The 26,873-nt window shown below is 38.0% G+C and overlaps 1 protein-coding gene across 2 annotated transcripts in view; it reads left to right on the top strand.

The window, feature by feature from the left end:
- Positions 1 to 26,873, top strand: part of LOC142334780 (dynein axonemal heavy chain 7-like) — a 148,426-nt gene that overhangs the window by 85,384 nt on the left and 36,169 nt on the right. For both annotated transcript variants that reach the window (XM_075383073.1, XM_075383074.1), the window contains 4 exons: positions 1,871 to 2,004; positions 2,463 to 2,625; positions 15,718 to 15,861; positions 16,532 to 16,645. In XM_075383073.1, coding sequence (XP_075239188.1) covers positions 1,871 to 2,004; positions 2,463 to 2,625; positions 15,718 to 15,861; positions 16,532 to 16,645 — 555 coding nt within the window. The remainder of the gene's footprint in view (positions 1 to 1,870; positions 2,005 to 2,462; positions 2,626 to 15,717; positions 15,862 to 16,531; positions 16,646 to 26,873) is intronic.

Here is a 26,873-nt window from a genome sequence, read left to right on the forward strand (position 1 = left end):
AGACAGAATACATGAGAGATAAAGAACCATAATCTCTGAAAACTGTAGCCCCAATAAAAAATTGAAAAAGACCAGACTATAAATACCCGACGTTTACCGGGCGTTCGAAATAAAATTTAGCAATAGGCGAAAATCAATATGCTGAACCAAAAACCATTTAGGTCTTCAGTTCCTCCTCAACCTTTACGGCAATGTTGGGTACAATTGTAACATTGCAATTGTTCTGCCAGATTTATTCAAGGTACACTCACACCCATAAAAATAGCAGGCTCATATAGAGCAGACAAATCTGCTGTGTAAATTGAAAAATGAGTAGATATTGTCAAGTGTCAATGATGAATAGTTAATAGCCGCTATCTTCTCAGCAGGCTATTATTGCGCTCCTATTTTTCTTTTACAATTCAAAGATTTTGAATTGTATTGTGGCGCTGTCTGTTTTAAGGACCTGTTCACACAGCCGATTTTAAAGTGGAGTGAGAAAATGGTGTTCGAACAAAAATTCAATTTCTCGCTTGCGACTTTCTTTTCACACATGGCTATTTTACTTCGATTTTCACTTTTTTACAATTCAAGGAATTTGAATTGTATTGGGGCGCTGTCTTTTTTAAAGATCTGTAAACACATTTTCATGATTTTTGAAGTCAAAAATTGGACTAGTAATTTTGGTCACGCCGAAACAGGAAGTTGAGCGAAAAAGCGAGTGGTTTTGCGGCGTGAACGTTTTTCCCTCTAATTGTAAAGTATAGTGAAAAAACGGTGTTGGAACAAAAATTCGCTTTCTCGATAGTGGTTTTTTATTCACATTTGGCAATTTCATTTTGATGTTCACTGTTTTTTCAATTTTTTGGATCGGATTGTTTTCCACATGGTTTTTCCAATCCATTCATAGTTCATTCTAGGCCTAGTTTTTTGTCAGAATCAAGTTTACATGTCTCGCTAGTGGTTTTTTGTTATCCCTTGCGGCATTTTGACAATGATTTTCTGTTTTGTTTTGTTTTTGTATCTGTTTTTTTTTTAGAAATGGTTTTCCCAATTCACTAATAGTCCGTTCTAGGTGTAGTTTTTTGTTTAGTCAATGAAAATTTTTTAAATTTTACGTCAGGAGTTATTCTGCTATGTTTTCTCAAATTATTTTGATAGGATTTTTTGGAAATGGTTTTTCCAATCAATTCAATGTCCATTCTGGGTGTAATTTTTTTTTGTCAATGAAAATGCATTGCATTGTATGTTAAGACTTGTCCTGCTATGTTTTTTACTTCGTCGAATAAAAATGTACCTCATTTTACCGCCTCTTCGACATTTTACATGAAATGTGTTTGACTTCTCTAGGCTAGTTTTATTTTTGGCTTATTCTGCTCAAAATGACTTTGACAGCAGTTTCTCAGCAAAGCAGTATAAAGTGGACAGAATCAGTATCAGAAAACAAAATCTAAAATGGAAGCGGGATAAACCCATAAAGCACAATTTCAGATGGGCGCTGCTTGAAGTTTGCTTTTATAAGTCTTATTTACCATCTATAATGCTTATTGTTATTGATTCTAGCCTTTTGTATTCTCTCATTAAGCAACAGGAGCATGTCTAATTAGGAAATCAAAATCAAATTGCTTCTCACTTTAAAATTGTTTTCTTACATTAACCAGTGTTGTCCATTTTTTCTGTTCTTTCAATCCCAATCGGGGTTATGGGAATCAATGGCGGCTATTTTCCGGCAGTGTGCCGGGCATCTCTCTTTTTCACAGCCGAAATAATATTTCTAGAGTCAGAATTTGTCTCAGTTTTTTGAAGACTTCCAAGCGTTTTCATAAGTATCCTAACCAAGGTATTCGAAAAAAATACTGAAACCTGATTATTATCGGTTTGTGATGCTTAGGCGTGGCCTGAGGATGCCCTGGAGAGAGTGGCTTCTAAGTTTCTGGAGTCAGTGGAACTGGCAGATGACGAGAGACAGGAGATCATCAATCTCTGCATGTTCTTTCACACCTCCTCCAAAGACCTGTCTGACAGGTATAACTTTGTCTCGTTCTTTAAAACACAAAATTTTGAAGGTCATTCCGGTAACGTGTCAGTGAATGCTTCATTGTGGATGTAGAACTTTTTGTAGTTAGTTTAAGCTGATACTGACGCAAAATTTTTCAGATAGAGCTAATGCAGTCAAATGAGTTCAACATACGAAATGTTGAGTCATGTTATAATTTAATGCTTATCTCTGTCGTCATGGTGAGATAGAAAAGCTACCTCTAGTTTACAAAATATTTGCCAACAGTAATTAAATTGTACTTTTTTTGGTGGTGAGGACGGGGGGGTGTTGTTTCTCTACTCTATAAAGAAAACGGTAATACTAAATTGCAAGGTGGTTTACATTTTGCAGACCACTTCACAAAATTTCCGCCTGTTATAACATCAACGCATTTGCAATGAAAGTATTTCGACCGTGTTAGCAATCGCCATTTTACAATTTTCAGATACCTGGCCGAGCTTGGGAGACACAATTACGTCACTCCCACTTCGTACCTGGAGTTGATCATGGCCTTCAAGGGACTGCTGGGACGAAAACGAGATGAGATATCCAAGGCCAAGAAGAGATACGTTGTCGGACTGGAAAAACTGGCATTTGCGGCCGACCAGGTAAGCTATAACTTTACCAAAATAGGCTTCAAATTTCGTTGAAATTGCTCTAAGAAATTTATTATTCTTTTGTTTGTTCTAATCGATTTTTTCTCATTGTCAAACAAGGAGTCTCGCCTCGCTTAATTGTTCAGTTGCTAAGACAAGAAAACCTCGACGAGTGACCTGACTCATGTACTTAATCAAAGTTTTCACGTTTTTAATTGCAACAGTTATGAGATTTTTGTGCGAAATTACCAAAAAAGTAAGATTTATTGGGCTTTTTGCGTTTATCAACGTTTAGGTGGCGAACTAACTGTTGAGCAAGAGCATTTTTAAAAACTTTTGCATTTAAATATTCATTACACTTTAAATTATACTTGACAGTGTGCAGAATTTTTTGAGAATTTTTTATCTGAACACTTTCGTATTATTATCTAATTAACTGTTTTGAATTTATCCGTTTCGAGTTTAGACCAACGAGTAGAAATCTTTTTTTTTCCTGATTATTTTCATTTTTTCATAATTCTGAATTGAACTTTAGAGAATTTAAATTTTCTATTCACACTGTTCCTTCTAGACGAAAATAGTGATGGTATAGCCGCCAGCGCGGCTATTTGAATAGGACTTAATACTTCAGTTGGTACTAAGAGAATTATGCTTAATACCAATATATTTCACAGATTATTTTTAAAAATTAAAAAAAACAAACATTTTTTTGCAAATTTTAGTTCTAAAATCTTTGGCATCAAATGTTGACCATATACCTTTACAAGCAAAATCATATTAGCTTTAAAGCATCTCAAATCTCAACTGTTGAAGAAGTTTATAACTGGTACTTAAAAATTTTTCGATCACAGCAATGCTATTTTATCATGTGAAATTTTTTGTCAATTAATTGGTTTTTTTAAAAAAAAAAATAGCTGCGATAGAGGTAGCTCAGCTTATTTATGAGGCAGAATCCAAAAAAATGTTAGAAATCAGAATGTTCTATTTGCTCCACTTGAGGTTAAAAGTCGAGTGCCCCAAAGTAGAGTGCTTGGACCCCTGCTCTTTCCTCTACAGATTGATGGCACTTAGATTGGCATCGTTTTCTAGTATTTCGCGTGTTGCTGACGACGCAGACCTATGCTTCCGTGGTCATGCAAATCTCCGAAGTTATCGTGATTTTCTTCAATTTTAAGTTTGCAGATCCTAAGCTCAATTGAGCTACGATTTGGCTCTCAAAACGTCGGATTTAAGAATTGTTATTAGTTAAGATCTGAACTGGGAGCTTTACCTACGAGACAAACTCCTAGGAACTAACCGAGCTTTCAGTTTTAATTAGCTCAATGTTCTTTTCAATATTTCTTGCAATACGTTTCATCTCTTGAGCTCCTTTCTTTCGGGCTTTTTTTTAACGGTGTCCCGGTTTTTCACCCCTATTCATTTAGCCCCTTATCATTTAACCCCGATTTATTCACCCCTGTATCATTTAACCCCTCTGTCATTTAACCCCTCTATCATTTCACCCCGATTTTTATCTTTTGTAAAATAAGAACTATTAAATTAGCAGCATAATCATTTGACCATGCCACGACCGAAATTATCACGAAATTCAAAATTAAAATGGGGCTAACATGGTTAATGGGGTAAAATTATTATGAGAGGGAAGTAATCAGACTATGATTCGATTTTTCTCGAATTCATGAACCGATTTAGGCGATTTAGGAAGATTTTATGGGACTATGATTTGGTTGATTCCGACCATGATTCGAATTAGGGCGTGCACATCAGACTTTTTGCAACTATGATTCGTTGATGCCAGATCATGAGTTGAAATTGTGCGACGAAAAAGTTTGGTCCAGAGCGTGTATTTATCGTCTGGGAGGGGGTACTCCCCAGACAAAAAATTGTCGAATCATATTTTGACCACCTCAACTCGGGTAACAACCAAACGTAGGATTATTTTAACCACTTAATTATGACAAAACATGCCTTTAAAGTCGATTGCTAATTGGCGGATGAAATAATAGAGGGGTCAAATGATAGAGTGGTGATTAAATCGGGGTTAAATAATGGGGGTGAATAAATCGGGGTTAAATATTGGGGGTGAATAAATCGGGGTTAAATAGGGGTGAAAAAAAGTAGAACCTTTTTAAACGGACCAAAGATAAGTTTTCCGATATAAAGTCTTTTTGATTGATAGATTTAAAAGGACTTACATGATGCTTTGATTAGCTATTTGACTATATGACCAAAAGAATTTGATTGATTCGGACGTTTGCTATTTTCTCATTATTCTTATCAATAAGGGTTCTATAAACTTTTGCTTGTCTTTTGAGCTATTAAGAGCCATAACATACTCGCCTGAATTATTCAGAGAGATAATGCATCTAAGTTTGTAGGAAAGAAGTCGATTTTGTTTACATCCTTTAATTGAATTCCAGTGGTTATAAATAGTTTTATTTTTTTTTAATATTTCCACTAGTTGTAAATGATTCCTGCAGTTACAAATGATGGTTATGAATTATTTTTGTCCTGAAAGAAAGATATTTTTGAACTTGTGGATCATAAAATGTAGTCCGCATAGTCGTTCCGACTGGGCAATAAAAAGCCGCTGCGGATTTTGTATCTGTTAGTTTTTTTTTTCGGTGGTTAACTTTGTTTTCATGTACAGCGTTTCCATTCTGAAATGTTCTATCAGGCTATGGTATTAATGCTGATAAAAGCGCAGTCTTTCGATGTGTAAATTCGATTCTCGAGATGTATATATAGTCAGTCTATGGCCAACTGTATATCGAAACGTCAAGGCAATAAGCATCATTTACTTGGAGGCAAATCTAGCTTGATCTTTTTTAGCAGGTCTTAGTCTAGGTCACCGATTTAAACTAATCTGTTCAAAAAACCGAATTTGTTAGGCTAAGCGATCAGTTTTGAGCCATTTTGGAAGTTATTCTTAGTGAGAAATCGGCCTTTGTATTTCTCAGAAATAATACGTATGTTGCATTTAGAACGGAAAATCTAAGCGAAAGTTTTGATATAATACGCACAAAAAATCTCTATCTAATGATATAATTTATTCAATTCAATTTACTCGGTAACATCCTCCGGCCCGGAAGAAAATGTTGGGAGGATTGGTACAAGCTTAACGAGTGGGCGGACGAGCGATCCGGATGACGTGCGTAAGACGGCGGAGCGGGCGACGCTGTCGGAGCCGTACCGAAGTTCTTCAATCCGAGCAGTTGGATAGTAACCCCTAGGGTTGCCTTCTTCAACGATCCAAACCAAATCACCGACTTTGAGGTGCTGCTCGGCAGGCGTCTGCCACTTAGATCTACGGTTCAACGTAGGTACATACTCCTTGAGCCAACGTGCCCAAATTGCATTGGCGTATGACTGTGCACGGGCGTACCGCTTACGATGATCAAACTCGTCGACGCCAACGATGGACGGAGTTCTGGTTGCTTGGTTACCGAGTAGAAAATGGTTAGGTGTTATCGCGCCTAGGTCGGACGGGTCGGCGCTTACGGGCGTTAAGGGACGTGAGTTTAGTGCGTATTCGATCAGACAAAAAGTAGTGTTCAACACCTCATCTGTGAGGCGACGCGTACCGAGGATAGTGTACAGTACTCTTTTAAAACTACGAACTAACCTCTCCCAGATGCCACCTTGGTGTGGCGCACTGGGTGGATTGAACCTCCACTTAATGCCCTTATGTGCAAGTTCGGCAGCAATGTTGAGCGTATTCCATTTTTCCACACATTCACGGAGCTCTTTCTCCGCTCCAATGAAGTTCGTACCATTATCCGACAAAATCATAGCAGGAGTACCCCGACGGGAGACGAACCGCTCAACTCCCATTACACAGGAACTAGTGTCCATGGACGGGACAACTTCAACATGGACAGCACGAGTAGTGAGACAAGTGAAGAGAAATCCCCACCTCTTCTCGGTAGTCCGACGAACTGTGACGTAAAATGGGCCGAAGTAATCGACCCCGGTGTTGGTATAGGGAGGAGACAGGTATGCGAGTCTCTCCTTTGGTAGGTCTGCCATGATAGGTTGAATGGTTGCTGCACGGAATTTTCTACACAAGACGCAGTTTGATTTGATGGAATGCAGTGTGGAACGTAGTTTTAGGACGGCATAACGTTCTTGAACCTTTGACCTTAAGTAATCGATGCCCTGATGATGGTTCTTCAAATGAGTATGCCGCAGAAACAGTTTAACAAAAGTATGACGCGCATCCAGAACGATAGGATGCTTAGTGTCAAAGTCAATTTCCACTAGCCGTCTGAGTCGACCAGAAGAACGGATGAGACCATGAGGCCCAATAAACGGAGTAAACTGAGCAATGCGGCTGCTCTTCTTAACGGATTTGTTGTCAAGAAGATCCTTTCTTTCAGTATTAAAGGACTCTCTTTGAACCAAGTACTGGAGATGACGCTCGGCTTCGTCAAGCTCAACAGGGTCGGCTATGCTGCCGTCTACGGTACGGTAACTTTCATGAGATGGTAAAATACGGAGCAAATATGCGGTGACACGAAGTAATTTTTGATAAGAACTGAACTTATCAAACGGGATCAGATTAATGCTTTGTTCCTTTGGGGAATTGGTTACAGATGCGGCTAAAGATGAGATAGAGTCATCATCTTGTTCCTTGGTTTCAACGCCGAGCTTGATGTTATCAACGACGTCAGTATTTGGTACAAAAGGGAATTGCTTAGTTCTCAAGAAGTCAGGACCCCTCACCCAGCTACTTGATTGCAAAACTTCAGCGGACATACCACGCGTGCCAGCATCCGCCGGATTATCACAAGTGGCGACGTGGTTCCATTGGTCAACGCTGGTGTTCTCCAGGATTTCACTAACCCGATTTGCAATGAAGATGGGGTGTTTGTTTGTTGAGTTTATCCACTGCAAGACGATTGTACTATCTGTCCACATAAAGACTTTGTCCACAGTAACCGTTAATGCTCGACAGATTTCCCTTTTTAAACGAGCAGCGAGGAGAGCGGCTTGTAATTCCAACTAAGGAACTGTCATTACCTTCATAGGTGCAACACGGGCCTTGCCCAAGACAAACGCCAGCTCTGTTATAATCTCCCCGGAGGGGCAAGTTACTTGAGCCCTAAGAAAACCTACTGCACTGAATACGTCTTGCGAGCTATCGCCAAACATGTGGAGTTCAAGATGTTGGAATGGTCCTGAAAAGTAACTTCTCGGAATAGTGATCTCAGCTAACCGCGGCAGTTCAATACACCAGGCAAGGAATCTGTCAACTGCGTCCTTAGGTAACTCGTCATCCCAACTTTGTCCATTGACACGCCAAATGTCTTTCAAGATTAACCAAGCACCAACAGTGAAAGGTGCGACAAGACCAATTGGGTCGTAGACCTTTGACACAAGACTTAAGACCAAGCGCTGTGTTAAACTTTTCGTGATGGTGCTGCTAGTGCCCCTACTCACAACCAGAGTATCGTTGTTGTGATCCCACTTAAGCCCAAGCACGTGCATTGATTCCTCCTTTGATGAAACGATGACCTTCGGTTCAGTGGATTGAGCAGACCCATCAATTCGGTCAGCCAGATCTGGTACATTGCTTACAAACTTAGTAGGCTTGAACCCACCTAGATGGAGAAGATGTATCAATTCCTTCGACCTAATGAGGGCCCTCTCGGGGGATTCCACTGAGTCCAAGTAATCGTCCATGTAGAAGTTCTCAAGGACGGCTTTCGCAGCTTCTGGGTACTCCTTAGCATTATCGCGTGCCGTGCGCTGAAGTGCGTAGTTGGCGCAGGTGGGCGAATCTTTTGCCCCAAAGATGTGGCGCGTATACTGGTGTACCACAACATTTGATGTGGGATCCTCCCGCCACAAAAAGCGCAATGATGGTTGATCACATGGTAACACTCCAACTTGGAGGAACATTCTCTCGATGTCGGCGGATACGGCAAATGGGTGTTGTCTGAACCGTAGGAGTACATAGATTAGGTTTTGCAGTAAGTCAGGTCCGGTGAGTAATGACTTATTGAGAGAAGCGCCATGGAATTTAGCTGCTCCGTTTAGTACCCTATGGACCTTGCCCGGCTTGTTCGGGTTAACAACCGGATGGTGTGGTAGGTACCACTCTCGTTCCGAGCGACTTTCCACCTTATGAGCATCTTTGACCCTTACTACGTAGCCTTTGTCTAAGTCCTCTTTGATGGTATTGGAGTACTTTTCCCTTAAAGTCTGGTCTTTCGTAAGCCGCTTTTCCAGAGATTTCAATTGAACCAGCGCTGAGAAGTAATTGTTGGGCAGTTTGATGTTATCTTCAGCCCATAGCATTCCTACATCGTTCCTTTTTTCATTATGCACGGTGGTGTTTTCAAGAATTTCATGCGCACGCGCATCCGAGGCGGATCGTGGGTCTACTTGCTTAAGTGCGCCGTACGACTCCATTTCGTACCAAGATTTTACCTGACTAGCGAGATCAAAATCCTGCTCCATATTAGCTTTGAAACAAGTCGAGACTAAACCTGAAGACGACGGTAGAGGGCCGCTTAGAACCCAACCTATGGGCAAGCGAACAGCGAAGGGCGAGGACTTCTCGTCGGCAGCGAAGTACTCTAACGGGCGGATGGCATGATACACATCCTGTCCAAGTATCATCTCGATGTTTCCATAGCAGTATGTAACTGGGTCTAGAACTGCTAGGTGCGGGTATGTTTCCTGAAGTGCTTTAATGTTAATGACATCGGCGCCTACATTCAAATTTTCCTTTACGTAAGGGCTGACTTTAAATGGTTCAAATGCTTGGTTGTCGCGTGGTGTTACAATTAGTTCAACTAACTTAGTGTCTACAACCTCCTCGGTATTTATACCCTTGACTGTTAATTTCAATGCTGTACCGTGCAAACCAAGTCTATTTGCAAGATCAGTGGACACCCAAGAGTTACTGCAAGCGGTATCACACAAAACTAAAGCCGTGGTATCTTTACCGTTAGAGCTCTTTAACTGTAATTCAGTCACCTGAAGGAGGCCTTTCACATTACTCACAGATGACAAAGTGGTGGTCTTGCTCGATGATTGGACACTAGGAAGTTTACTCTGATTTGCGCCAGCATTAGAATTACTGTTGTTGTTTTTTGGAGGGGATTTTGGTGGATACACCCTCTCAGCTCCATGAAGAAGTGTGTTATGGGAGCTGTTGCAACCGTCCTTCCTGCATTTCCTGGGGTTTGGGCATTGCCTGAACATATGCTTTTCTCTCAAACATGAGAAACACAGTTTTGCTTCAGCCACTACCTTTGCTCGCTGAGTGGGAGACTTTTCTTTAAATACCCTACACTCCCAGATGCGGTGGATACCTCTACACACAATGCAGCGAGGGGTTGCAGGCGTTGCCGATGTTGAGGCTGGTCTCTGAGTGCCCTTAGTTTGTGTATTAGCAGCAAAAGTTCTTGAGGCAACTTTGGTCTTTACTACTGAGTTGGTGTTATCCTCAGTTCTTGCCTTCGATGAAGTTTGTTTCATTAAATCATGTGCCTCTGCCTTCTCCTTCAACCAATCGTTGAAGTCAAGGAGTGTTGGCTTAACCCAATGTTTCTTCACTGTGAAGAGTGACCAGGATTCTTTCAGATTGGGCGGCAATTTTTGCACAGCCGTGTTGAGAAGTGAGGCGCTCTTAAGGTCTGCGTCATATGAAAGTGATTTAAAGACCCCAACAAGACTTGAAATTGTTGCAGAATAGTTTATGATGTTATCACTATTGTGCATCTTTAGTGGTGGAAAAGAGCTGAGTTTTTCTAAGTGGGCACTGACTACTGCCTGTGGTTGGCCAAATTTACGTTCGAGTGTCTTAAGTGCATCCTTATACATTACACCACAGTATGCGAACTCAGCGATGGCGGTTTTAGCTTTTCCAGTTACAAGAGTTTTTATGTATGTTAACTTGACATCATCAGTCAAGAACTGTGCGTCTATGGCGCTTTTAAATTGTCCGAACCATTCGTGCCGCTGCAGGGGATCACCATTGTATTGTGACAACTTCCACTCGGGCAGTGGATCGTTCTTCTTACAAGTAATTGCGTCCGCCAACTGCTTCATCAAATTCGCAGAGTCCAAAGAAGGAGCCGAAGGTGTGGGATGCGGCGGGCCACCCCAACACAACGGGTTCGGAGCGGTAGCTCCATACGTTGGCGGAATGTTCGGAGTGACAAAGGTGGGGGCGGTACCTGTGGAAGAACTAAATGGATTCGCTTGCATGATGTCTGATGTTACGTAATTTTGAGCGCCTGCTGCTGCTTGTGCATGAGGGGAGCGGTGCGATGTAGATATATGAGGGTTGATTAACGGGGCAGGTTGTGCGGTGTATAAATTTGCAGATGTACGTACAAGTGGTAATGCATTTGGTGGGACTGCTGCCGGAAAACGCCAGACATTTGGATCTGGAGGAGCAGGAGGTGCGTGGGTTATGGGCACGAAGTTTTGGGGCTGAAAATTCTTTTGTGGAGGTGCTGGATGATTTAATTGAGGTACGAAATTGTTTGCGGAGGAAATGAATGGTGCAGGCGGAGAATGGGGTAACAGATTGACATTATTCGCCACGGGGTTAGTGGCTTGCAGTGGGAGTGCTTGTGGCGGGGAAGGAGGAAAGCGGAATGCTGGTGGGATTAGCGGAAAATGCGGTGGTGCGGGATTTAGAATGGGGGATGGAGGGGTTGGTACATTTATGTGTGCTTGTTGCGGATTAAGTGCTAGCGGAGCATTAACAAGTGTGTTTAAAGGTAGTGAACGCGAAGGGCTGACTAAATTCAACTGTCCCGGCATGCTCGACCTGCGAGGGAATTGATGATCTAACTGTAAACCATCGAAGTGCATTGTTGCTTGAGACAGTTGTCGGGCTGTGTTTGGGGCGTTTAGTTGAGTTGGCATACCAAAGTTTATTGGTGGTGATGGAGGCGTATATTGAGGCTGTCGCTGCTCTTGCATGATGTTGTTTGCAACATGTGCATCATTGGTTACATTGGTTCCACTACTTGGTTCATGGACAGGGAGGTTGATGTTGGCCTCAACTTGACCATGTGTATTGAGATTGAAGTGTGAGTTTGGAAGTTGAGCTGAAGAAGGTCGGACAATTGCTTGGTTGGATTGGGCGATGGAACCAGAAAAGTGCAAACTCGGTTCGTTTGCAACATCTGCCATGTTCCCGGCTGCTGACGAATTAACCCAATCTTGAACAAGTTTCTTGCTCTTGACTGAACTTCTTTCCGTAAAGAGCCCACTCATTTTGCCTGTACCAGACCCGTCCGCTGATGATTTTGTCATCAACTCAATTTCCTCAAGGGCTGCAGCAGCTACTTCCTTTGCGATGATCTTCCTCAAGCTGTTCAATTTCTAATTCCCGCAATTTCGTTTGTTTTTCAATTTCAAGACGTTGTCTAGCAATGCGGAGTTTTGCCTCATGTTGTTTCTCAAGTTCCTCCCTTTTGAGTCTAGATAGTTCTAAGTCTCGTTGACGCTGACTTGATCTTTTTGAGGAAGTCATATGTGAACCTGATCTTGATTGGTGAGAGGTATACAGCTCTGCTGTCTCTTTGTCATGGACCGAATTGATATACCCTCGAGCAGCAGCAATGAACTCATCAGTTTTCTTTGTTACAGTCTCTAACCATTTTTCAAGGTTCTTACAAGCAGCATCTGGATTTTCAGTCTTTTGTGCCAGATCAAAGAGCTCTTCGTTTTTATCAACTACTCTAATAAAAGCGTCTTTGCACTTCACAAGCAGACGTTCGATCTTAACTTTCCTGTCTTGCTTATCAACAGCATTGTTAATTTCACCATAGATGTTATTAAGTTCAGCCTCTAATTTTGCCCTCGCACTATAAAGTTTGTTGAATTTGTCCTGTAATGTTGTCATGATCTTAAGAAAAACAGGAACCACAAGTTTAATTTGGTACTAATATAGAGTACACACACATGCAACAGCACAACACAAATGGGTTATACCGAACCCTAGTGTGACGATTTGCCTAGCAAACCGCCAAAGAGCAAAGATTTTTGTCGAGTACAATAGTACCCGGCGAAAGAAAGAAAGAACGGTGCGCAGGAAGCGCGAAACGGGACAGGACGGGGGGCGGGACGGACGGGAAGAGACGCCGAACGAATAACGCACGACGCAACGGGAAACCGGACGGACAAACGGGAGCGTCGGGCGAATGGCGCGCGACGAAACGGGAAAACGGCACGGGCGGGGCGGAAACGTCGGGCGGATGGCGCGCGACGAAACGGGAAAACGGCACAGGCGGGCGGAGACGTCGGGCGGATGGCGCGCGACGAAAAGGGAAAACGGCACGGGCGGGGCGGAAACCTCGGGCGGATGGCGCGCGACGAAACGGGAAAACGGCACGGGCGGGGCGGAAACCACAAGCGTGGAGGCGGGAAGATCGATGCTAGAAGACCACAGCAACAAACTCAACCAAACAAGCTAGCCGTAACTCCAGAATAAACTTAAGTCACACCCTAGCAAACCACCATACCCAGACAACAAAAGTGCATACTACAAAAATTAATAAAGCTACAACAAATTGCTAGCAAACAAGTGTGGTGAAAGTCACGAAAAAAACCAGTCGTAACTCTAGAATGAACTTAAGTCACGCCCTAGCAAGGAACGAGACTAAGCAACAAACGAGCATACTAGCAGAAAGAAATTCTACTACAGCAAAACTCAACATACTACATCATACAACAAATAAACGGGGAATAGAAAGAAACAAGAAGACACGGAAACAAAGAGGACGGAAACGGAAAATGAAACCAGATAACCTGCGGAAAACGGACGGTAGTGAATAACTCAAAATGGGGAGAGCGAAACGTTTAGCAAAGCGCTATTGGAAGGAATCAACCACAAACTAACCCGCACAACAACGCAAGACTAAGAGACATTTAGGTTATTAAAGGCTTGAGTAAGTTCCGCCTCCTCGTACGCATGGCGGTTGCGGAGCGTTTTTCGACGGCGCTTGGAAAGTTTTTTCGGTCGGGACCGTGTTATCAAGGACCGGAGGTTGCTCTTATGAGTTAAGACTATGGTCAGTGTTTTCAGCTCAAGCGCAGGCCTTTGGTGTAATGCTCTGTACTCTTTAAGTAAACTAAGATCTTTCTGTTTACGTTTAGTCACAATGTCTTTCACTAAATGGATGGTAACTAGAGTACTACGCTTGAGCTGATTGTAAATATCAGGAGTTCCCTCTCTGGGGCAATACACTATAGCTTCTATGCGCTCCTGATACTTTTCAAGCACTTCAATAAGCTGCGAAGGTGTTAAAGGCTTATTGTTGTTGCTTCGATGACGTGAAAGCGAATTGTTCACTACATCATGCCATATAACTAGGCGGTTCTATTCATGAAAGAAATGACTCAACTGGAACTGCGCTGTTTTTCGGACTTTCAAAGCGTTAGGGTTGAAACTTAAACCCGGTAATGCGTAAACGTTACTTTTGTAACGATTTTGTGTTACTTGAGGCGCAGTTTTTATGGCGTGATGAAGTGAACTAACAGCTAATATGAAAACCATATAATGTTTTTTACAACATAATTGACTTGAGCTTTGCTCAAACTCCGAACCTTGATGTTAAAGGCACGATTTTCACGAGTTACCAAGAATAAGCGCTTATTTGTAAAAAATCAGTTATCTGATTCTTTTTTTTCAAAATTTGAAAATCTTTTAATTCTACCCTTAATTCTACCCTTTTTATACAAATGTTCGATCCGCCTTCTATCAAGGCTTTATATAAATTTTTTTCAAAACTTTATCAAGTTTGGTCAATTTTTTCAAACTTTTTTTTTTGCTTCGCTTGAAAGTGTAATAGACTTTACCCAAGTACCAACCTTCACCTCAATTTGGTCAATTCCTAATTTTGACCAAAAGTTTTCAAAATTGATGTTTTTTAACAAAAAATGTGTATGGCTTGGGTTATCGGTAACCGTTATTCAAAAAAAAATCAGCCTTCTGGGGCAATGGGGGCACTAGATTTGCCGGATATATAATCAATTTAATGCATCAAAACCAAGTTTTTTTTGGTCGAGTCTTACAGTTTTTGTGCAGAACATTTTTGTTAACACTCTCTGGATGCCCGTGCACTCTCCGGTGGCTCATTGTAGTACACTCCTCCTGTGCCTCCCTCAGAAGCGGCCGGGTTGCTGTAGATAAATCTGGCCACGACATACGGAGGGGGCACGCTGTTATTCATATTCCTCCTTAGATAAGACACCCCGACTGTTGATTGAGTTTGGATAGAACTTGCAAGCGCTGGGTTTTTGGTCCGGGCTGTCTTGTGTATGCTGCCAACTTCTGATTTGAAGTGAATTATTGCAACAAATTAATTACGGTAAAATTATAAACAAATTTTAGTATGCATTTTAGATACGTAGGTGGTCACTTCTATCACTACTTTGAATAACGACGGATAGATTTTGTGTAAGAATCAGATTTTAAGAATAACCGCTTCTTGCTGTACAGTAGATTCAGTGGCTATATCTCAAACGCATGCGCAAACATTAGCTCCGGTGCTGTCGGCCAGAAACCCACCGTTAGCTCATTTACTAAAATACACCGCGCACGTAAACACGAGACAGAAACGATACAATTAATAGTGAAACTTTAAGTCCACGCTGTAGAGAGGTACGTTTTATTAGGCTAAGTGCAATTTCTGAAGCCGGTCGCGGCATCAAAAATAAAGCTGATAAAAGCGCAGTCTTTCGATGTGTAAATTCGATTCTCGAGATGTATATATAGTCAGTCTATGGCCAACTGTATATCGAAACGTCAAGGCAATAAGCATCATTTACTTGGAGGCAAATCTAGCTTGATCTTTTTTAGCAGGTCTTAGTCTAGGTCACCGATTTAAACTAATCTGTTCAAAAAACCGAATTTGTTAGGCTAAGCGATCAGTTTTGAGCCATTTTGGAAGTTATTCTTAGTGAGAAATCGGCCTTTGTATTTCTCAGAAATAATACGTATGTTGCATTTAGAACGGAAAATCTAAGCGAAAGTTTTGATATAATACGCACAAAAATTCTCTATCTAATGATATAATTTATTCAATTCAATTTACTCGGTAACAGGTATCTTGTTTTCAATCTGCGTAGGTTGCTGAGATGCAGAAGAATTTGACGGCTCTGAAACCTCAGCTAGAGGAGACAACTAAGGAGACTATCAAGATGATGGAGGTCACAGAGAAGGAGTCCATCGAAGCTGAGAAGAAATCGGCTGTCGTTGCCGAAGAGGAGAAGGTATCTATGTAGATATATCAAAACAATACATGTTATTTCAATACGTCTATTTCAATACATGTTGATAACTTTAATGTATCTAAATCAAAGTTTGAGTAATACTGGTTCGCTTTTGAGGTACCGGGTGTTGTTTTGAATAAGATTTTTGTGATGTTGAGGTTACGATTAAAAAATTCGTTTTGAAAAAATTCAATTCAAATAACCAATTTTTTTTTACTGAACATCCTGAAGTAACAAAACTTACGAAGTACTTGGGAAACATGCCTTTATACTGCAATTTTTGACTAATCAGATTGTCTGATGAAGAGATTCATAATAAAGTTAAAAATAAAGGAAGGCATGTTACTAAAATTATCCATTTTCGTAATGGACCACGTTACAGAAAAAATTAAAGCAACATTTACCTTAACAAAGTTGAGGTTATTTTTTAACCTTAACTGACGTTCACCTTAGCTTCATCTTAACAGGAGTTTATGCTAAGTCCTTTAGGATAAATATACCTTACCTTTGTCTAATAAGCATAAAATTTAAGATTAAATTAAGTTATCAGCGTTTGGGATCTCTTCCTTCGAGACTTTAATTAGAAATGAAATTTGATCGATGTCCAATCTCATTGTTGAGATGAAAATTTATGAGTGGTTACCCCTCTCATTGTTTGTGTTTGTTTTAGGTGGCCACTGGGCAGGGTGAGCAGGCACAGGCTCTGAAGGAAGAGTGTGAGAATGACTTGGCAGAAGCCATTCCAGCTCTAGAGGAGGCCATGAGGGCACTTGACACTCTCAAGGTTGCCCAATCTCAACAAAGCGATTTGAAAAACATAACAAGACAAGTTCTGATCCACAATTCAAAGAAACTAGCAGGCCCGCAAAAGCATCGCAAGAAAATCATTTAAAAAAAAGATAGAAGGTTAAAAAATCAGTTTGGAACCTATGCCCCTCGTAGAAAAGCAATAGGCATTACGTTTCGTCACCGATGTGTTTGGTTTGAGTATATTACCCTATGTGCCAACAATTTTTTGTCCAACCACGTTTTCTGCTTTACCATTTTGCATATTTAAGGAGCGTACAGATAACGATATTCTACAAGGTGGCATAGTGTAACTCATGTTCTACGTTAGGCTGCATGTTTAAGGAGTGTTTATAACATGCGATGATACGCAGCTTAAACATGCGAAAGAAAAAAGAGAGAACAAAGAAACGGAAGAAAAAAGACAGGAAAGAGAAAAAACGAAGGCAGAAAAAGAGAAGAGATAAACAAAAGAGAGAAAAGGAGAGAAAATAGAAAAAACAGAACAAGAGAACAAAAGAACAAAAGACAGAGAAACGAAAGACAAAAAAAAACAAAAGAAAGTGGGAAAAAAACGAAAAAAAAAAGAAAATCAAGAGAAAAGAAAAAGAAATTTCTTGTCTCTTTATCTTTTCTCTTGATTTTCTTTTTTTTTTCGTTTCTTTTTCTTTTTTCCCACTTTCTTTTGAAAAGAAAGAGTAAAGAAAGAGAGAAAAGAAATCGAGAAACAAAAGACAGAAATGAAAAAAAAGCAAAAAAAGAGAAAAGCAACAGAGAAAATAGAGAAAAGCGAGAGAAAAGGAGAGAAGACAAAAAGAAATGCAAAAAAGAACAGAAAAAAAGGAAAGAAATAGAAAAATGAAAGAGAAAAGACACAGAAAAGCAGAAAAGAAAAGAAGAGAAAAGCAAAGAGAAGAAGAGATAAGACAGAGAAAAAAGAGAAAAGGAGAGAAAAAAGACATGAAAAAACAGAGAAGAAACCATACAGAAAAAAGACAAAGAAACGAAAGAAGAAAGAAAGGCAGAAAAGAAAAAGAGAAAATAAGACAACAGAAAAAAGAAAAACAGAAAAGAAGAACAAAAAAAGATGAAAGAAAGAGAGAGACAAGAGAGACGAAAACGACTGACGGCAAAGAGAAAAGCAAGACAGAAAACAGGGAGAAAAACAGAAAAAAGGCAGAAAAAAAGAAACACAAGAGAAAGGAAAAACAGAAAGCAAACAGAAGAGAAAAAACCTAAAGAAAAAACGAGAGAGAGGATGCAACGAGAGGAACAAAAAAAAGAGAAGAAGGAAAAAGAGGCAAAAAAGAACGAGAGAAAAAGAGAAAAAGGAGGCAAAAAAGAACAAGAGAGAAAAAGAGAAAAAGAAAACAATGAGAAAAAGAAAAAGAGAAGGACAGAAAAAAGAATAGAAAAGGAAACGAAAGAGAAAAGTAAGGAAGAGAATAGAGCAGAAAAGAGATAGGGGAAACAAAAAAGACAGGACCATAAGACACAAAAGAGAAACGCGAAGGAAGAGAAAAGCAAGTGAGAGAAGAAAGACAGAAAAGAAAAGCAAAAGATAAAAAGGACAGAAAAAAGGAAAGCGAAAGGAAGGAGAAAAACGAAATAGAAAAGGAACTGAAAAGAACGAGCGAAAGGAAAAAAGAAAAAAGAAGATAAAAAAGGAAAAAAAGACAGACAAATGAAAACGAAAATACAAAAATGAAGAGAAAAAGAGAAATGAAAGCGAAAAGCAATTCAGAAAAGAAAAAAGGACAACAGGAGAGAAATGAAAGAAACAAAAGAAAAGAAAGGCAGAAAAGAAGGAGATAGAGAGAAAAGAACGAAACAATGGCAAAAAGAAAGGCTTAAAAGAAAAAAAAGAGAAAAGAAGACGGAAAAGAAGGACAAAAAGAAAGTGAAAAGCAAGACAGAAAAGAAAGAGAAAACGAAGAGGAAGGGCTGACAAAAGAGAGAAAAGCAAGAGATGAAGAACAAACAGAAAGAAAAGAAAGCAAGAAACGAAAGACGGTAGAGAAAAAAAACAAAAGAAAGGAAAAAGAAAGACAAAAAAGACAGACAGGAAAAACAGAAGAGAAAGAAAAGCAAGAGAAAAAAGCAAGAGATAATCGAAAGAAGAGAGTAGACAGACAGACAAAAACAAAAAACGAATAGAAAGAGAAGAAAGTAACAGAAGAGAGAAAAAGAAAGAAAAGAAAGAAAAAAGCTAGAGAGAAAAGAAAGACAGAAAAAAAAACAGAGAAAGGAACGACCGAAAAAAAGGAGAATAGCAAAAGAGAAGAAATACAAAAGAAAAGAAGATACGAGAAACTAAAGAGAAGAGGAAGAGGAACAAGGAAAAAAGAATCAGGAAATGAAAGAGAGATAAAAAGAACAGAAAAGAAAGAGAGGGGAAAAAACTTAGAAAAGAAAAATACAAAAAAGAGAAAAAACAGAAAAGAAATACAGAAAAGAAAGAAAGGAAAACCAAAGAGGGGGAAAGAAAGAGCGAAAGAGGAAATACAGAATAGAGAAAAACGACAGAAAAAAGCAAGAGAAGACGGAAAAAAAGCAACAGAAAAAAGACCGCTAAATGAAAGAAAAGCAAAAAAGAAAAACAGAAAAGAAAAAATATGCGAGCGACTAAAGAGAAGCGGATAAGGAAGAAAGTGAAAAAAGAATGAGAGACAGAAAAAAACAGGAAAGAAACAGACAAAAGAAATGAACAAAAGTATGAAAAAGAGAGAAAAGACAGAAACAAAAGAGAGCAAAGACAAAGACAAATGAAGAGACAGAAAAGACAGACAGGAAATGGAGAAAAGAGAGAAAAACAAGAGAAAAAGATAAACGAAAGAGAGAAAAGAAAGAAGAGAACAGCAGCAAGAAGAAAAAAGAAAAAAGTGAATAGAACGAGAAAATAATGAAACATAAGAGAGAAGAGACAGAAACGAAAGACAGAAACGAAAGCGAGAGAAGAGAGACGGAAGAGAAAAAATGTAAAAAGAGAAAAGAAAGACAAAAAAGACAGACAGCAAAGACCGAAAAGAGAATGAAAAGCAAGAGATAATCGAAACAGTGAACAGGAAGAGAACAGACAGACAGACGAAAAAAACAGAAAATCGAATAAAAAAGGAAAAGAAAGAAACAAGAGAAAAAGACAGAAAGGAACAACAGAAAAAATGAGAGAAAAGCAGGACAGAAAAGAAGGACAGAAAAAAAGCAACAGAGAAAAGAACAATTGAAAAGAAAGAGGAAAGAGAAGAACAAAAAGGGAAAAAATACGAGAAACTAAAGACAAGCGGAAGAGGAACAAGGAGAAAAAAAATGAGAAGAAAGACAGATAAAAAGAACAGAAAACAAAGGGAGCGAAATAGAGAAAAGATAGAAAAGATAAAGACAAGAAAGAAAAGACAGAAAAGTAATACAGAAAAGAAAGAGAGGAAAACGAAAGAGAGGGGAGAAAAAAGAGCTAAAGAGAAAAGAAATACAGAAAGAAAAACAAAAACGAAAGAGAGAAAAGATAGAAAAAGACAGGAGAAAGAGAAAATAAATAGCAACAATCTGTTGAGAATTTAAAAACGCTACACAAAGTCTTGACCGGGTTGCATTTCTATCTCGGTGATTCCAATTTCTTTATCATTTTTTATCATTTAAATGGACAATTTTTCATCTTCGATTTCATTTCGGACTTTTACTTAAAGAATCTTCATTCTGTCAATATCTGTGATGCATCGCACATGTCATTCAAGGACTGCTTACGTGTGAAAAATTTTTCCGCGATGGAATAAATTTTTATAAGCAGATTTTCAGTCATTGACCCATTTTTGCATCAGTAGTTTTTCAGTCGTTGACCTTTTTGGCACATGCAGGTTTTCGGACATTGGCAGCTTTTCGGTCAATGGCCTATTTTTGCATCCACGGCTAATCATTCATTGACCTTTATGGTATTGGTAGCTTTTCAGTCAGTGACCTATTTTTGCATCCGCAGTTTTTCGGTCGTTGACCTTTTTGGCAAAGGCAGCTTTTCGGACATTGGCAGCTTTTCGGTCAATGACCCATTTTTGCCTCCACGGCTTATCAGTCATTGACCTTTACGGCAAAGTTAGCCTTTCGGTCAAAGACCATTCTGGCAATGGCAAGCATGCATGCAAAACGATATGGCGCAGGGTGTTCAGTGGCTCTCTGTCGACGATGATTTAATAGATGCTTAACAGGAAGGGATTTAGCCTAGTGGTTTCCGAACGTTTTTATACCCTGATCGAACTCAACAGACCCCGGTTCGAAACCACCTCGCAGCGCTCCAAAAGCATGCAAAACGCTAGGCTGCATGTTTAAGGGACGCTAAAACATGTGAAGATTAGGAGCTTAAACATGGTGACATAGCATTCAAGTTAGAACTAGCAGGCCCGCAAAAGCATCGCAAGAAAATCATTTAAAAGAATAGGTTTAAAATTGAGATTTTTTCGTACCAGCTCGGGCTGTAAGCCATGCCCATACTTCAACAGCCAGAGGTATTACGTTACGTTACCGATGTGTTTGGTTTAGTATATTACGCCAAGTAACACCAATTTTTTGAATAAAGACTTAATTGCCTGAGCTATCTTGCAAATTTAAGTACCGCTAACATTTGTACAGATAACGAACTTCTACATGTTGGGAGAGCGCAACTCATATAAAACATTAATCTACATGTTTAAGGTGCGGTAAAACAGGCGAAGAGCGGATGAGAATTAAATCCTAATTTTTCGAAAAAAAATCGCATCTTTCGAGATCACATTTTATACTCCCAAATTACCTATAATTTCCAAGTCCAACACCCAAACACGAATGAACGATTCATCTCCCCCATACTCAAAAGAGCTGCGGCACTTACAGCTGAAAGCCCCGAGGGGATTACATGTGCTGCAAGTGCCGACCAACTGGGAGCGCGAAAGCTGGAGATGAAAAGTCTAAACGTGTCCAAGTGAAGGACTTGGCCAATCTACCTCCATCATAATTGGAGGTGAATATTAACAATCTATTACAGTAGATGAGGCCGTCACATACGACGTAACCTTAAATTCGTGCTTAAAGAACGTGAGAAAAGTGAGAAAAGAAAGTGAGAAGAGAAAGTGAGAAGAGAAAGTGAGAAAAGATAGTGAGAAAAGAAAGTGGGAGAAGAAAGTGGGAGAAGAAAGTGGGAGCAGAAAGTGAGGAAAAAAAGAGAGGAAAAAAAGTGAGAAAAGAAAGTGAGAAAGAAAGTGGGAAAGAAAGTGAGAAAAGAAAGTGAGAAAAAAAGTGAGAAAAGAAAGTGAGAAAAGAAAGTGAGAAAAGAAAGTGAGAAAAGAAAGTGAGAAAAGAAAGTGAGAAAAGAAAGTTAGAAAAGAAAAAGAGAAAAGAAAAAGAGAAAAGAAAGTGAGAAAAGAAAGTGAGAAAAGAAAGTGAGGAAAGAAAGTGAGAAAAGAAAGTGAGAAAAGAAAGTGAGAAAAGAAAGTGAGAAAAAAAGTGAGAAAAGAAAGTGAGAAAAGAAAGTGAGAAAAGAAAGTGAGAAAAGAAAGTGAGAAAAGAAAGTGAGAAAAGAAAGTGAGAAAAGAAAGTTAGAAAAGAAAGTGAGAAAAGAAAGTGAGAAAAAAAGTGAGAAAAGAAACTGAGAAAAGAAAGTGAGATAAAAGGGAGGAAAAAATGAGAAAAGAAAATGAGAAAAGAAAGTGAGAAAAGAAAGTAAGAAAAGAAAGTGAGAAAAGAAAGTGAGAAAAGAAAGTGAGAAAAGAAAGTGAGAAAAGAAAGTGAGAAAAGAAAGTGATAAAGTGAGTGAGAAAAGAAAGTGAGAAAAGAAAGTGAGAAAAGAAAGTGAGAAAAAAGGAGGAAAAAATGAGAAAAGAAAATGAGAAAAGAAAGTGAGAAAAGAGAGAAAAGAAAGTGAGAAAAGAAAGTGAGAAAAGAAAGTGAGAAGAGAAAGTGAGGAAAAAAATGAGAAAAGAAAGTGAGAAAAGAAAGTGAGAAAAGAAAGTGAGAAAAGAAAGTGAGAAAAGAAAGTGATAAAAGTGAGTGAGAAAAGAAAGTGAGGAAAGAAAGAGAGAAAAAAAGTGAGACAAGAAAGTGAGACAAGAAAGTGAGAAAAGAGAGTGAGAAAAGAAAGTGAGAAAAGAAATTAAGAAAAGAAAGTGAGAAAAGAAAGTGAGAAAAGAAAGTGAGAAAAGAAAGTGAGAAAAGAAAGTGATAAAAGTGAGTGAGAAAAGAAATTGAGAAAAGAAAGTGAGAAAAGAAAGTGAGAAAAAAGAGAGGAAAAATGAGAAAAGAAAATGAGAAAAGAAAGTGAGAAAAGAGAGAAAAGTGAGAAAAGAAAGTGAGGAAAGAATGTGAGAAAAGAAAGTGAGAAAAAAAGTGAGAAAAGAAAGTGAGAAAAAAAAATGAGAAAAGAAAGTGAGAAACGAAAGTGAGAAAAGAAAGTGAGAAAAAAAAGTAATAAAAGTGAGTGAGAAAAGAAAGTGAGAAAAGAAAGTGAGAAAAGAGAGCGAGAAAAGGAAAAGAAAGTGAGAAAAGAAAGTAAAAAAAGAAAGTGAGAAAAGAAAGTGAGGAAAGAAAGTGAGAAAGAAGGTGAGAAAAGAAAGTGAGAAAAGAAAGTGAGAAAAGAAAGTGAGAAAACAAAGTGAGAAAAGAAAGTGAGAAAAAAAAGTGAGAAAAGAAATTGAGAAAAGAAAGTTAGAAAAGAAACTGAGAAAAGAAATTGAGAAAAGAAAAAGAGAAAAGAAAGTAAGAAAAGAAAGTGAGAAAGTGAGAAAAGAAAGTGAGAAAAGAAATTGAGAAAAGAAATTGAGAAAAGAAAGAGAGAAAAGAAAGTGAGAAAAAAAGTGAGAAAAGAAAGTGAGAAAAGAAAGTGAGAAAAGAAAGTGAGAAAAGAAAGTGATAAAAGAAAGTGAGAAAAGAAAGTGAGAAAAAAAGTGAGAAAAGAAAGTGAGAAAAGAAAGTGAGAAAAGAAAGTGAGAAAAAAGGGAGGAAAAAATGAGAAAAGAAAATGAGAAAAGAAACTGAGAAAAGAGAGAAAAGAAAGTGAGAAAAGAAATAGAGAAAAGAAAGTGAGAAAAAAAGTGAGAAAAAAAGTGAGAAAAGAAAGTGAGAAAAAAGGGAGGAAAAAATGAGAAACGAAAATGAGAAAAGAAAGTGAGAAAAGAGAGAAAAGAAAGTGAGAAAAGAAAGTAAGAAAAGAAAGTGAGAAAAGAAAGTGAGAAATAAAGTGAGAAAAGAAAGTGAGAAAAGAAAGTGAGAAAAGAAAGTGAGAAAAGAAAGTGAGAAAAGAAAGTGAGTAAAGAAAGTGAGAAAAGAAATTGAGAAAAGAAAGTTAAAAAGAAACTGAGAAAAGAAATTGAGAAAAGAAAAAGAGAAAAGAAAGTGAGAAAAGAAAGTGAGAAAAGAAAGTGAGAAATGAAAGTGAGAAAAGAAAGTGAGAAAAGAAAGTGAGAAAAGAAAGTGAGAAAAGAAAGTGAGAAAAGAAAGTGAGAAAAGAAAGTGAGAAAAAAAGTCAGAAAAGAAAGTGAGAAAAGAAAGTCAGAAAAGAAAGTGAGAAAAGACAGTGAGAAAAAAGGGAGGAAAAAATGAGAAAAGAAAGTGAGAAAAGAGAGAAAAGAAAGTGAGAAAGAAAGTGACAAAAGAAAGTGAGAAAAGAAAGTGAGAAAAGAAAGTGAGAAAAGAAAGTGAGAAAAGAAAGTGAGAAAAGAAAGTGAGAAAAGAAATTGAGAAAAGAAAGTTAAAATGAAACTGAGAAAAGAAATTGAGAAAAGAAAAAGAGAAAAGAAAGTGAGAAAAGAAAGTGAGAAAAGAAAGTGAGAAAAGAAAATGAGAAAAGAAAGTGAGAAAAGAAAGTGAGAAAAGAAAGTGAGAAAAGAAAGTGAGAAAAGAAAGTGAGAAAAGAAAGTGAGAAAAAAAGTGAGAAAAGAAAGTGAAAAAAGACAGTGAGAAAAAAGGGAGGAAAAAATGAGAAAAAAAATGAGAAAAGAAAGTGAGAAAAGAGAGAAAAGAAAGTGAGAAAAGAAAGTGAGAAAAGAAAGTGAGAAAAGAAAGTGAGAAAAGAAAGTGAGAAAAGAAAGTGATAAAGTGAGTGAGAAAAGAAAGTGAGAAAAAAAGTGAGAAAAGAAAGTGATAACAGTGAGTGAGAAAAAAAAGTGAGAAAAGAAAGAGAGAAAGTGAGAGAAGAAAGTGAGAAAAGAAAGTTTGAAAAGTAAGTGAGAGAAGTGCGAAAAAAAGTGAGAAAAGAAAGTGAGAAAAGAAAGTGAGAAAAAAGTGAGAAAAGTAAGTGAGAAAAAAAGTGAGAAAAGGAAGTGAGAAAAGAAAGTGAGAAAAGAAAGTGAGAAAAGAAAGTGAGAAAAGAAAGTGAGAAAAGAAAGTGAGAAAAGAAAGTGAGAAAAGAAAGTGAGAAAAGAAAGTGAGAAAAGAAAGTGATAAAGTGAGTGAGAAAAGAAAGTGAGAAAAGAAAGTGAGAAAAGAAAGTGATAACATTGAGTGAGAAAAAAAAGTGAGAAAAGAAAGAGAGAAAGTGAGAGAAGAAAGTGAGAAAAGAAAGTTTGAAAAGTAAGTGAGAGAAGTGCGAAAAAAAGTGAGAAAAGAAAGTGAGAAAAGAAAGTGAGAAAAAAGTGAGAAAAGTAAGTGAGAAAAAAAGTGAGAAAAGGAAGTGAGAAAAGAAAGTGAGAAAAGAAAGTGAGAGAAGAAAGTGAGAAAAGAAAGTGAGAAAAAAGGAAGAAAAAATGAGAAAAGAAAGCGAGAAAAGGAAGTGAGAAAGAAAGTGGAAAAGAAAGTGAGAAGAGTAAGTGAAAAAATTGCGAAAAAAAGTGAGAAAAGAAAGTGAGAAAAGAAAGTGAGAAAAAAGTGAGAAAAGTAAGTGAGAAAAGAATTGAGAAAAGAAAGTGAGAAAAGAAAGTGAGAAAAGAAATTGAGAAAAGAAAGTTAAAATGAAACTGAGAAAAGAAATTGAGAAAAGAAAAAGAGAAAAGAAAGTGAGAAAAGAAAGTGAGAAAAGAAAATGAGAAAAGAAAGTGAGAAAAGAAAGTGAGAAAAGAAAGTGAGAAAAGAAAGTGAGAAAGAAAGTGAGAAAAGAAAGTGAGAAAAGAAAGTGAGAAAAGAAAGTGAGAAAAGAAAGTGAGAAAAGAAAGTGAGAAAAGAAAGTGAGAAAAGAAATTGAGAAAAGAAAGTTAAAAAGAAACTGAGAAAAGAAATTGAGAAAAGAAAAAGAGAAAAGAAAGTGAGAAAAGAAAGTGAGAAAAGAAAGTGAGAAATGAAAGTGAGAAAAGAAAGTGAGAAAAGAAAGTGAGAAAAGAAAGTGAGAAAAGAAAGTGAGAAAAGAAAGTGAGAAAAGAAAGTGAGAAAAAAAGTCAGAAAAGAAAGTGAGAAAAGAAAGTCAGAAAAGAAAGTGAGAAAAGACAGTGAGAAAAAAGGGAGGAAAAAATGAGAAAAGAAAGTGAGAAAAGAGAGAAAAGAAAGTGAGAAAGAAAGTGAGAAAAGAAAGTGAGAAAAGAAAGTGAGAAAAGAAAGTGAGAAAAGAAAGTGAGAAAAGAAAGTGAGAAAAGAAAGTGAGAAAAGAAAGTGAGAAAAGAAATTGAGAAAAGAAAGTTAAAATGAAACTGAGAAAAGAAATTGAGAAAAGAAAAAGAGAAAAGAAAGTGAGAAAAGAAAGTGAGAAAAGAAAGTGAGAAAAGAAAATGAGAAAAGAAAGTGAGAAAAGAAAGTGAGAAAAGAAAGTGAGAAAAGAAAGTGAGAAAAGAAAGTGAGAAAAGAAAGTGAGAAAAGAAAGTGAGAAAAAAGTGAGAAAAGAAAGTGAAAAAAGACAGTGAGAAAAAAGGGAGGAAAAAATGAGAAAAAAAAATGAGAAAAGAAAGTGAGAAAAGAGAGAAAAGAAAGTGAGAAAAGAAAGTGAGAAAAGAAAGTGAGAAAAGAAAGTGAGAAAAGAAAGTGAGAAAAGAAAGTGATAAAGTGAGTGAGAAAAGAAAGTGAGAAAAGAAAGTGAGAAAAGAAAGTGATAACAGTGAGTGAGAAAAAAAAGTGAGAAAAGAAAGAGAGAAAGTGAGAGAAGAAAGTGAGAAAAGAAAGTTTGAAAAGTAAGTGAGAGAAGTGCGAAAAAAAGTGAGAAAAGAAAGTGAGAAAAGAAAGTGAGAAAAAAGTGAGAAAAGTAAGTGAGAAAAAAAGTGAGAAAAGGAAGTGAGAAAAGAAAGTGAGAAAAGAAAGTGAGAAAAGAAAGTGAGAAAAGAAAGTGAGAAAAGAAAGTGAGAAAAGAAAGT

This window comes from Convolutriloba macropyga, chromosome 2 (genome assembly GCF_964194025.1).
Source record: "Convolutriloba macropyga chromosome 2, txConMacr16.3, whole genome shotgun sequence".
Taxonomy (NCBI): Eukaryota; Metazoa; Xenacoelomorpha; order Acoela; family Convolutidae; genus Convolutriloba; species Convolutriloba macropyga.